Below are 12,746 nucleotides of genomic sequence, written 5' to 3' on the forward strand. Positions count from 1 at the left end.
CCCATTCTTGAGGGCTCCACTCTCGTGACCTAATTACCTCCCAAAGGTCCCACCTCCAATTACCACCACATTGGAAATTAGGGCTTCAACATATGAATTTGGGGAGGACACAAACATTCAGTCTTTAGCAGGTGCTGTTATACTCACAAGTCAGAACACTGGGGCCTGGGAGGGTAGGCAGTGCCATTTCGAAAGGAAGGCACTTTGGGCAGAGTTGGCAGCAGAGCAAAGGCCAATTTGGGCCTGTTTGAGGAAATGTAAGGGATCCAAATGGCGAGAGCCTAGAATGTGTTGTGAAAGGGCAGTGAGAGTGTGAAAGGTGGTTGAAAGGTAGGTTGGGGTCAAATCACCGAGTGCCTAAAAGAGATAGATGGAGCTTCCTATGGCCCGCATAGTAGATGATAGGAGCATGGACAGAACAACAGCCGACTGTGTCGGGCACTTTACATTTTATGAAGCACTTTCCTACCATTCTTCTGCTCTGTCCTCACAATTGGTGGCATGCAGACAAGTGAGGCAAGTTTAGGATCAGGAGCCTGGGGTCCACTCCACCCAGGCACAAGTTATGTATATATGAACAAGTCACTTCACGTCTCCACGTCTCACCTTACTCATCTCTGACAACAGGTCCCAATTTTCAACGCTTGAGAAAGGATTACACAAAACCACACATATGAAGATGCTGTATTCAACTTCTGGTCCTCAGTTCTTTCGTTGTAAAATTGGGACAATCCTGTCTACTGTAATTCAGGGGACAGTGTCCGTGATTTTGTAAGCAAAGGTCAAATGGCAAAAATCTTATTACGGAGGCCAGTGAATAGTTTGTTCCTTTTGACAGATGAGGCCAGGGAAGTTAGTGTTTCTTGGTTGGTGGGCTGGGAGCCTCAGAGAAGGGCCTTTGGCTACTTTAACAGCGCCTCTTAGTATGGTCACAGTATTTAACTTATTTGGAACAGGGAGGCATACGCACAGAAACCACACGTTCTCTCAAACGGCAGAGGCGATGCGGCGCAACCACGCTGACTCATCCGAACCCGGTCCACTTAAAGGGCCAGATCTTCCGGTGCCCCGCCTCCGCCGTACAAAATCGCCAGTCAGCGAACGAGCCGCTCCGTGACGCTATCTTCTTGCGACAAAGCCGGCCGTCTGAGGCGTTTACTGGTGATGGACCCCGGGCGCTGAGGCTATGCGCCCCCGGGAGGTGCTGGGCCAGGCGGCCCGGCTGGCCTCCTCTGGTCTCCTCCTGCAGGTACTCTGCCGGGCCGGCCCCACCCCGTTCCGCAGCCGGGATTCACGGGGAGGTGGCCCTGGGGCCCTTGAGAGCCCATCCCGGGGCAGACCCAGCCCTGGCGTGAACCCCGCTACTACGGAGGGGTTCCGCGAGAGGCGGTGGCGGCGGCGGCGGCCGAGAGGGGACACCTGGACCCGGAGCTGGGAGCCTGCGTTCAGAATCCTGGCTGGGAGACTGCAAACAAACCACTTTCCTCTTGAGCATTATCTATCCCATATGGCAGTAGGGGAGGGTTAGATCAGGTGGCAGGGGTGCCTCTGGTGCTCTAGAATCTCATATTTTTTTAAGGCAAGGGTTTATTTTTTCCATGTCCCACTCCTTACCCTCAAACACTTTTTTTAAAAATTTATTTATTTTTATTTATGGCTGTGTTGGGTCTTCGTTTCTGTGCGAGGGCTTTCTCTAGTTGTGGCAAGCGGGGGCCGCTCCTCATCGCCGTGCGCGGGCCTCTCACTATCGCGGCCTCTCTTGTTTCGGAGCACAGGCTCCAGACGCGCAGGCTCAGTAATTGTGGCCCACGGGCCCAGTTGCTCCGCGCCATGTGGGATCTTCCCAGACCAGGGCTCGAACCCGTGTCCCCTGCATTGGCAGGCAGACTCTCAACCACTACGCCACCAGGGAAGCCCCCTCAAACACTTTTTTCAAACTCTGACTCCCAGTGAGTTCAGAGAGACAATATGGCATGGCGAAGAACAGGGACCTGGGCTCAGACAGGCCTGGACTGGAATCTTGGTTCTACCATGTCCTTGTTGCATGACCCAGGACAAGTGACTTCACCTGCTAAGCCTCAGCTCCTCCTCAGAAAATGGGGGTAATAGTAGTACCTAGCTCATAAGGTTGCTGTGAGGCTAGGTTGGGGTTATTCAGATAATTGCACTTAACAGTAGTATGCTCTGACTCTTAGTATGCACTCTTCCTTAAGGCAGTGTGACCTTGGACAAGTCACTTTCCCTTCTTGGCCCTAATTTTCACGTCAGATATGGTGCATGCCAGTTGATCCAAATGGTATCGTAAAGATTCTTTTAACCCTAGAACCTGGTCATTCTAAGTCATGTGGCTCAGTTTCTCTATGTCTCACTCTCGACCCATTCAATCCTTCCTCACAAAAGTCCTGAGTCTACCTTTCCCCTTGTTTTAGAGAGGCAGCATTTCACATAGAGGTTAGGAGAAAGCACCAGGCAGACTAGGGCTCAGGTTTGGGCCTTGCCACTTGCTAGATGCCTGCACTTGGGGAAAATCTCTTGACTTCTACAATCATCAGTTTCCTCATCTTAAATTAGACCAATAATGCAACCTCATAATGTCATTAGGGAGATTAGATGGAATGCCTAAGTGCCTGGCATATTATAAGTACTTAATAAATGTTAGCTAGTTTTATTATGGTAATATGAATTTTTAAAATGGTCACTGTAGGGGTGAAATGAGCCAGTCTATGTAAGGCATGTAGAAGAATTCCTTGCACAAGATATGCACTTAATGAACATTAGCTAGTCATCTAACCCTAAATTAGGTGAACCCTAAGTTACCTAGTTGTGTTTTTTTTTCTATTTCACAACATTAATAACTGTTTGAATTCAGTGCTTTAGCCACAGTGTTGATTGTTCAACCTTTGATGATACCTTACTACTGAGATTAGCTTCATTAAAAGAAAACAAGTCATAGCAGAAAACACACTAGACTAGGAGTCGGGTGGCCTTACCCATAAGGTCAAGCTGGGTCATTTGCTTGCCATGTGGGCAAATCCCTTTGCTCCGAGTTTACTTGCTTCCCTCCCGTGCATTCACCCAGTTGCTTTTAGGGGTCAGGTAATTAACAGATGTGAAAGGGCTTTTGTTTTTTTTAAACTGTTAAGTCCTTTACAAATGTTGCTAATAAGGGCCACTATACCGAGCAAATACTGGGGAGTGTGAGCAACCTCATAGCTTCATTAGCTCAAACCTTTATTCAAACCAATTAGGAGATATGGATATAGCCTAAGACATTAAGTTTCTTAGTGATAACTTTGAAGTTAACATAAATGTGTGCATGTGGGTTTTTTTTTTAAATAGCTACAATCTTTAGGTTTCTTGGAGTGTTTTAATTCAGTCTTGTGTGTTTTCTCAAATTACAATGCAGACACTTGAGGTAGCTTTGCAATTACATTGTGTTCTGAAAGAATTTAAGAGCTTATTCTCTGTAACTCTGAGCCAGCCATAGTGTATTAATGCCTTTCATTTGTATGCATTTTTCAAAAATGCTTTCACTTCCACGATGTCTTTTGATCCTTGTCATCAACTCTCTGTGATAGGTAGCCTCACTTGACAGGGATGAAAATTGAGGCTTACAGAAATTAGAAGATGATGGGTTTAGCTAAATGGTGAGTTGAGACTCTCAGCTGAGTACTTTTTCCATTAAGAGCTGCATGAATTGGTTTCAAATCTCTAAAATTGAATACAGAATTTGGTGTCTATGTATGTACCCGCATGTTTCTAAGGAGAAGCTACCAAGCTTTCATCAGACTTTCAAAAGATCACCTTTGACTCCATAAAGGTTAACACTGTGATACCTTGGCTTTGGAGACCTTGCTGCTCTGTGACACTTCAGGGACAGTGTTAGACTGCAATCTCCCTTTTTGGTCATACCTTCCCCCGGAGATTTTCAGACCACTGTGGTCCATTGGCATAGTTTGAATTTTCCAGATTGCAGCTGTTCATGTGTAACTCTGAGAGTGCTTGACACAGAAGTGATCTGTCATTTGCTCTGGAGTGCCCTTGAGTTACATCTGTGTTGCTGCCAGGATGCAGAGGGGGTGTCACTTAGTGAGGCTTGCACCCCAGCCATCATCCCCATTTGGCAACCTCACTTAATTGCAACCTGTTTTTCTCTGTCTCATGGGAAGAATTCTTTGTTCAGGTGGTTTTCTTGAATTCACAGGCTTGAAAGTCTCAGGATATATCCTTTTCAAATGGCAATAGCTGGACTCTGTTTTCCTTTCCCCTCTATTGTATAATCTTATTGTAGTTTTTTGAAAGGTATTTCAGTTCCTCTCTGGAAAGTGGCAAATATTCAGTAAATAAACATAGCCTTTTCTGTTTTCTAATTGAGAAACCGAAGTTCAAAGAGATTTAACGTCATTGTTGGATCCTTAGATATTACTAGGCAAAGAAGGAGAAATTAGATTCCGTGATTCCTGGTAAATCTGCTATATTCTGCAAACTCCCACTTGCTAAGCGTGTGCTCTTTCTAAACAGGCTGGAGGGAAGGCCAGTGTGAAGCACTAACTAGAATTCCCTTTCTGCTCCCTAGAGTGCCTGACTGAACTTGAAGAAATTCAGTGAATCTGTCAGGGCCTCCCTCTTCTCATCAGTAAATTAGGGAGACTTCCACACGCCTTCTTGGGTTCTTTGACCATTGCACGAGAGTGCCGAGAGACCCCAAGGAATGAGATTTCAGAAGCAATGCAGACAGGTTGAGCATTTTAAAGAGAATCTCTCTGGCAAAGCTGCTGTATGTCGTTACATTAAGAAGAGCAGCCATCTTGTGTTCATTTCAGCAAAGTAAACCTTCCCAATATAATTTATTCTTATGTATTTTTTTTCTTTTTCTGTAGGTGTTGTTTCGATTGATCACCTTTGTCTTAAATGCATTTATTCTTCGCTTCCTGTCAAAGGAAATCGTTGGCATAGTGAATGTCAGGTAAGAAAGGGTGTACCCTGGCATTGTCCACAATTCACATCCCTAGTCCGGTTTTCTTCAAACTGTGTACCTGTGTGTCACCCTTGGATTTTAGAAGCATGGACCTTTACCAGAAGCAGAGTGTTTCAGCAGTGGGCTGAAGAGAAGCGTTAGGCGATGTTGCTTTTAATGGACCCATGGTGTGTTTTCCATTAGCAGCCTCCAAATACACATTTCTCTGCCCGCTCTTCCGCTGTGCCTTAGAACCCAGGAGAGGAGTGGGAGTAATTCACTGCAAACTCCAACTCAGGTATAATCCTGTGTTCTCGTCCTGCTGGTAGCAAAGGAAGCAGGAATTCTGCAGATCGTGAGGATGTGCTTTGTAATTGCAGGGCTGGAACAGCTACCTTCCTTCCCTCCTCAGTGAATTTTATAATTGGAAAGTGGCAGTGGGATGAGAGCTGAGTCCTTGTCATTAGTTCCTTGGAGGCTCTTAGAAAGCCAACTTGCTTTGTCTTTTAGACTCTGTTTCTTTTACTCTCCTCCTGTCTGTTCAAGGACACCCACACATATTCTGTCTTCACAAATGACACAAAAGTATATGAAGTGATGTGAGTGCTCAGTATAGCTCAGCTTCCCAGGTGTGTTTTCATGTCCTAGTAAACAAGACATTATGTTCCAGACAGCATTTCACATCTAATATTTACCGAACATATGCTCTTGGCTCTGTTCTCAGAGCTTAGAGAAGGGTCTCAAACTTTGATGGGCAAAGGAATCATCTGGAGAGCTTTGCAATTGGTAGGACTGAGGCGGTGCCCGGGAACCTGCACTTTGACAAGTTTTTCAAATGATTTTGAAACAGGGACCATACTTTAAGAAATGCTCTTTTTGGGACTTCCCTGGTGGCACAGTGGTTAAGAATTCGCCTGCCAATGCAGGGGACACAGGTTCGATCCCTGGTCCGGGAAGATCCCACGTGCCACGGAGCAACAAAGCCCATGCGCCACAACTACTGAGCCTGCACTCTAGAGCCTGCAAGCCACAACTACTGAGCCTGCGTGCCACAACTACTGAAGCCCGCCTGCCCTAGAGCCTGTGCTCCACAGCAAGAGAAGCCCCTGCAATGAGAAGCCCGCGCACCACAACGAAGAGTAGCCCCTGCTCGCCACAACTAGAGAAAGCCTGCACGCAGCAACGAAGGCCCAACGCAGCCAAAAATAAATAAATAAATAAATTTATTTTAAAAAATAAGAAATGCTCTTGTAACAGCAGGAAGGAAGAGGGCCAAGGCCTCTTAGGTACTCAGACTTTAAAGCAGTTTGGGCCTCTCCCCACTGGCTTCCCCCAGATTTGCAGATCCCTGCATTGACAGCCCTTGTCTGGCCTGTCCACTTGCTTAAGGTATAGTTCAGTCTCATTGGGACAGAAGCACTGGGTCACAGAATGGTCCCTGGACAACCTCAGGTACCTTAGCCCTGGGCCATCCTCCTTCTGGCTTCATCCAATCAGCTGCCTGTTGAGGAAGGGGAACTGTAGCTACTCTTTGCTAAGGTGCAGGAGGGTCCACCTAGGTAAGCCCGCCAGGGGGAACGTGGGCAAGCCTTGCCCATCTGGGTTGCAGCAGCCTCAGTAGTGGTTGCCAGCCTCATTGCCTGTGTTGAGATTCTCCACTCAATAGAGCCTTAGCTTCTTTCATAGGGGTCATTAGGTCACCAGTCTCAGGGTGGCCAAGAGGCCCTCTTGCTGTGTGGGGTCATATCTTGTCCTTTTTTCCTCCTTATGGTCAGAGCCACATCTCTGTATAGACACAAAGGCTGCAGGCTTTGGGGGCCTCTGTGGCAGTTTCTGTCCTAGGCATAACTCTCTGTAGGCACACGCTCATATGTCCCTTGTTTGGTTCCTAACTCTCCTATGGTATGGATCAGATTAGCTGGGGAGGGGGCTTCTGTAAGAAACCATTGCCCCCCGCCAATCACCACCAGTGATTTATGACCAAGACTTTTCCTCCTCCCGATTGCTGGCAAAATCCCAGAAGTTGTCTCTATGAAAAAACTAGATGTCATGTTGATTTCTGCTTTTCCTTTACAGGCTAACACTGCTTTACTCTACCACCATCTTCCTGGCCAGAGAGGCCTTCCGCAGAGCATGTCTGAGTGGCAGCACCCAGCGGGACTGGAGCCAGACCCTCAACCTCCTGTGGCTAACGTGAGTTGTGCTTTGGCCAGAGACGGTTTCACGGAGGCAAGTGTGATAAGTGTGAGAAATTAAACAGCAACACTTGCCTAAAGCTGAATAGTTTCCAGCTTGGGTTTTGCAGTGGGCTTCTGGGCCCTTGGCGTGGGACAGGAAGGGGAGAACATCTGTGTGAAGGAGCATTCCCTGGCTGTTTTCTCTCTGGATGGCCAGGAGCCAGGAGGAAGCTCCGGGTAGGGGTTTCTGTGCCACGTTTCTAACCCCACTTCTACCCCCTTTGGAGGCTGTTTCTGCTATTTTGATTCCCACTGGGCCTGTGCCATCTTTCTTATTCCTAACCTTTTTCCTTAGAGTGTTTTCTGCACTTTTAACAGCCACTTATTATTTTTTGAAAGCCTTTTTAGGGTTTCTTTGTATCTCTCCTCAATTTTGTTATGTTGATTTCAGTTCTGAGCCTTTTAGAATATTCTTGAGGACCAAGTACATCAGCTAAAAATTGTAATGGCTTTTCTGCAGTTCAATCCCTGCCGGGAGGGCTAGTGATTAAAATGGTTTCCCAGTCCTGCCCTTACATAACTCCTTATTACCTCATGGAGATGACTGTCATAAGGGCTGGTAGGTGTTTATTTTATTAGAGGAATGACTGTTAGCCACCCAGTCATACTGAAGTGCTCTCTGGTCACACCTGAAGGGATACTGTGCACTGGACTACCAGTTATTTGAGGTACAAGGACCAGCTGTATACCGTCCTTCAGTTATTCTAGTGCAAACAGCAGGCACTTCTGGGAGTTTTACTTACGAGTCATTGTAACACAGTGGATAGGAGTGCAGGCTTTGGAGTTAGATCAGGATTGGGTCCTACTTCTGCCCTGAAGAGCTGTCTATGACCTTGGCCAAATTACCCAATACTTGTCAGCCTTAGTTTCCTCATCTTTTAATTAATTAATTAATTAATTAATTAATTTTTGGCTGTGTTGGGTCTTCGTTTCTGCGCGAGGGCTTTCTCTAGTTGTGGCAAGTGGGGGCCACTCTTCATCACGGTGCGGGGGCCTCTCACTATCACGGCCTCTCTTGTTGCGGAGCACAGGCTCCAGATGCGCAGGCTCAGTAGTTGTGGCTCACGGGCCCAGTTGCTCCGCGGCATGTGGGATCTTCCCAGACCAGGGCTCGAGCCCATGTCCTCTGCATTGGCAGGCAGATTCTCAACCACTGTGCCACCAGGGAAGCCCCCTCATCTTTTAAATGGGGGTAATGACAGAGTATCATTGTGAGGAATCAGTGAGATAAAGGGGGTGAATCATATGCCTGGCACATAGTAAGTGCCTGAGTAAGTGGTAGCTATTTTTATTATGACTATATTTCTTTTCTGTTCAATGTTACTATTTTAATATATTTTTATTTTTATATTTAGCATATTAAGAGACATTTTTTCCCTTTTCTAGAGTCCCTTTGGGTGTGTTTTGGTCCGTGTTCCTGGGCTGGGCCTGGCTACAGTTGCTCGCAGTGCCCGATCCTGACGTCATCCCCCACTATGGAACTGGAGTGGTGTTGTTTGGGTTCTCGGCAGTGGTGGAACTTCTGGGAGAGCCCTTCTGGGTCTTGGCACAAGTACATATGTTTGTCAAGCTCAAGGTCAGTGTGCCTTCTGCTGTGAATGAGAAATGAGAAGAATAGGAGAAAGAGTGGTTTTTAAAAAATGCTTTTATAGGAGAGAATGGTCTTTTCAGATTTGCATCTAAAAAAATATTTGGAAAAAGGTAACATGATCAGTTCAATTCATTCACTTGAGATTTGTCAGATGAGTTTGGTTGAAGTTTACCTCTGCTACACTATTAATGAAGAACAGGTTTTGTTAATAGGGAAGTTATTAGTGTAAATAAGAATTTAAAAGGACTTTTTCAGATTTTTCTAGTGATTCTATTTAGTTGTATACGAATATTAACTTTTCATCTTTTAAGATATATTATTTGATACATACAAAAGAATATAGTGTGTAACATATATGTAAATCTTAAAGCATGATAATATACTGAAGGTCCATGAACCTACCACCCAACCCAAGAAGTAGAACATAATTAATACTGTGTCCAACCATATGCCCCACCCCTACCACCAGGGTAACCACTATCCCAGATTTTCTGGGATTCCTTTGCATCTTTAGTTTTTAATAATGTTTGTAAAGTGTACCCTTTACCATGGGTTTGCAGGTGATTGCTGAGAGCCTGTCAGTAATCCTCAAGAGCGTCCTGACAGCTTTTCTCGTGCTGTGTTTGCCTCACTGGGGACTGTATATTTTCTCTTTGGCCCAGGTAAGAGTTATGACTTTTAACTTTTGTATAATCTCTGTTTCTCCATCTGTTTTTTACTTCTTGTTTCTGTTACTCCGTGATTTACATTTGCAGTATTCATGCGTGTGGAGAAGGCTGGAAGCTCTAGAAAGATGGTCTTGGCACTGCTTCTCCTCTGGCTGCCATGTCCATCCCGCTGCATACACTGACACCACTGGTGTTTGTGGGGACCTGGTGAGGGCCACATCCGGCCTTGTTGGCAGACATAAAAGCTCCTTTATACATTCTGTGGGCAAGCCCAGCCCGTATCAAACTGATCTTTGATTGTCTGACAATCCTATGGAGGAGAGAAAAAGCAGTAAGGGGGTGGAGTGGGAATCAAATTGCATGTGTGTTATTTTCCCTGGATTTCAATCAGTTGTTTTCAGAATAGCAGGAAACTCTGCCAAGCCTGTTTTAAACTTAGATTGAAATCTCTCATAATTCAGAGGGTGTGAATCAAGTCATAGGAGGTACGTTTTCAGTTTTAGCAATTTTGGCTTCAATTCCATCTCATTTTCTAGCTCTAGTTCATATTTCTAGTTCTATTAAAAATGTAACTACAGTACTAATGCTAATTTAAAAAATGAAAAAAGATCATATAGTTATCAGACCATCTCATAGTACAGACTACTTTGTAATTTTTCTTAATGTATTGGAAGACAAGTTAAAATTCTTAGTAATGATTTATGTGAAAATGTTTCCCATGTCCTAGGCAAAAACTACAAATATTTCTGTGAAACACAGAAGACCTAGATTTAAAATTATAGATTAAGAATGAGAATTGCTTCCTAAAAGCAGCTAGCTACAATTGCATATTTTAGAGAAGTTATCTCTGATTGTTTTTGCCATGTTTTATTAGATCTAGAACTACAGTTCTCAACATTCATCATTGTTTGTGATCGGCTCTCCCTAATAGGATAGGAGGGCAGTAGAGATGCCCAGTTATTGGTTGACTCTTCTTGGGAAAGTTACTTGCATTATGACTTTCTCGTTGTCGTAGTTCCCACCCAGGATACGTCATAGATCATAGGTCAGCTAGGCCAATTCTGAGTTTATTGACATCCTTATCATAAGATTTCTGAGAGCTCTTCTCTGGTACATTCTCTGTCAGTCTCTGTGGGAGAGGTCTAAGAGCCAACAGCACCTCATATCAGCAGGCGAGCCCCACCTATGGCGCTAGGATTCCCCTTTCTCCAGCCTGCCTTCAGGTTCCTCCTTGAACTGCCCCTCTCCCCATGGCATCATAGCTCAAATAAAAGAGTCACTCTAGAATATATAAAGAAATCTTATATCTCAACAACAAAAAGACACACCATCCCAAAAGTGGGTCAAGGACTTGAATAGATATTTTTCCAAAGAAGATACACAAATAAATAGCCAATAAGCACATGAAAAGATGCTCAACATCATTAGTCATTAGGCAAATGTAAATCAAAACCGCAACGAGATACCACTTTACAGCAGTTAGGATGGCAATTATCAAAAAGATAGAAAATAACAAACGTTGGTGAAGATATGGAGAAATTGGAACACTCATACATTGCTGGTGGGAATGTAATATGGTGCAGCTGCTGTGGAAAACAATTTGGCAGTTCCTCAAAAAGTTAAGTGTAGAAGTGCCATATGATCCAGCAATTCCACTCCTAGGTATATACCCAAAAGAACTGAAGATGGGTGTTGAACAAAATTTTGTACATGGATGTTCATAGTAATACTATTCACAATAGCCAAAAGGTGGAAACAACCCAAATGTTCATCAGTTGATGAATGGATAAACAAAATGTGGTATATCTATACAATAGAATATTATTCAGCATAAAAATGAAGTGCTGATACAACATGGATGAACCTTGAAAACATGATACTAAGTGAAAGAAGCCAGACACAAAAGGCCACCTAATATATGTTTCCATTAATATGTAATGTCGAGAATAGGCGAGTCTGTAGAGACAGAAAGCAGGTTAGTGGTTGCCAGGGGCTGGGGGAATGGAGAGTGACTGCTTAATGGGTCCAGAATTTCCTTTTGGAGTAATGAAAAATGTTCTGGAATTAGATAATGGTGGTTATTGTACAACATTGTGAATGTACTAAAAGCCACTGTCATTATGTGCTTTAAAATGGTTAAAATGGTCAATTTATGTGACTATTTCCTCAATTAGAAAAAGGGGAAGGGATCATGTAGTTAGGATACTCTGTAAAGAGGTTGTTGCTCTTCCCCAGGCTCTGGTCAGCAGGAAGATGGAGAGAGGCAGGGAAGGGGGCTAGAAAAGGGTTCTTGTTACAGAGGATGTTGGCATCAGGTGGTGTGGCTCCCCACAGCGCTGCTTGTGTCTTAAAGGGTTTGAGGCATGAAAGAAGGAGAGTGGATGGCGAGTCTGTCCTCAGGCATGGATGGGCGTGGAGAGCAGAGGAGCCTACACCTGCTAAACCCAGACTCCTCTTAGTGCGTTTACTAAAGGAGCAGCCTTGGTGTTTCCAGATTGAAAGTGGGGCCTGGAGGTCCCAGTACTTCTTAAGCTAGTGTGCACTGTTCTCAGGGGGAGAGGGGATAAGGGAGCTTATGAAAAGGGGCTCTTCAGGTTTTTTTTTTTTCCCTGCGATGCCACGCAGCTTGTGGTATCCTATTGTAGTTCCCTGACCAGGGGTCGAACCTGGGTGCCCGGCATTGGAAGTGCAGAGTCCTGACCAGTGGACTTCTAGGGAATTCCTGAAAAGGGTCTCTTTGGATACTCCTCCCCAACCTGCAGACAAAACCCCAGGCTGCTCCTCATGGCCAGAAGACATGTTTTTGTCCTAGATGGGAAGAGGAAGGGGTGGAGCCTCTTAGCACCCCGTCCCTCCCCATCCTGTAGTAGCTCTTGCCCTGCCCAGGCGCTGGGCAGAGAGGAGAGCCAGCAGCTCAATTCGATTTTTAATCGTAATGTCACAGGTTTCTGGGGTTCATGGAAAATCCCCAGCCCTAGATGATGGACAAGTCCCTCGATACTAGCACAGCCGGGACACATGGATTCTCACGGTGTTCTGTCTAGGTGGGAGAGCCATCCCTTTGTCCAAATACGAATCTTTGGAGAACGTATCTGACACTGCTGTGGTGGTTGTCCTAGTGGACGTCTGTCACGGAACTTATGTTCTGCCTGCCTGGAAGAACTTCTGTTCTCCCAGTCAGGTGAAGTGTTGTGACACCTTCCCTAGAGATGCTGCAATGGAGCTGGGTCATACTGAGTAGTGCTGTTTTCCAGAGGGTGAGGCATTGCTCCATAGAAAGTACAGTTAACTAA

The 12,746-nt window shown here is 45.1% G+C and overlaps 1 protein-coding gene across 1 annotated transcript in view; it reads left to right on the forward strand.

Annotated features, from left to right (window-relative positions):
• The first annotated feature begins 1,132 nt into the window (after positions 1-1,132).
• RFT1 (RFT1 homolog) overlaps positions 1,133-12,746 on the forward strand; it is a 36,917-nt gene continuing 25,303 nt past the window's right edge. Inside the window, exons 1-5 of the mRNA XM_068558718.1 lie at positions 1,133-1,249; positions 4,881-4,966; positions 7,034-7,150; positions 8,581-8,770; positions 9,346-9,447. Of these exons, the coding sequence (XP_068414819.1) occupies positions 1,187-1,249; positions 4,881-4,966; positions 7,034-7,150; positions 8,581-8,770; positions 9,346-9,447 (558 nt within the window). The 5' untranslated portion in view covers positions 1,133-1,186. The remainder of the gene's footprint in view (positions 1,250-4,880; positions 4,967-7,033; positions 7,151-8,580; positions 8,771-9,345; positions 9,448-12,746) is intronic.

Source organism: Eschrichtius robustus, chromosome 12 (assembly GCF_028021215.1).
Source record: "Eschrichtius robustus isolate mEscRob2 chromosome 12, mEscRob2.pri, whole genome shotgun sequence".
NCBI lineage: Eukaryota > Metazoa > Chordata > Mammalia > Artiodactyla > Eschrichtiidae > Eschrichtius > Eschrichtius robustus.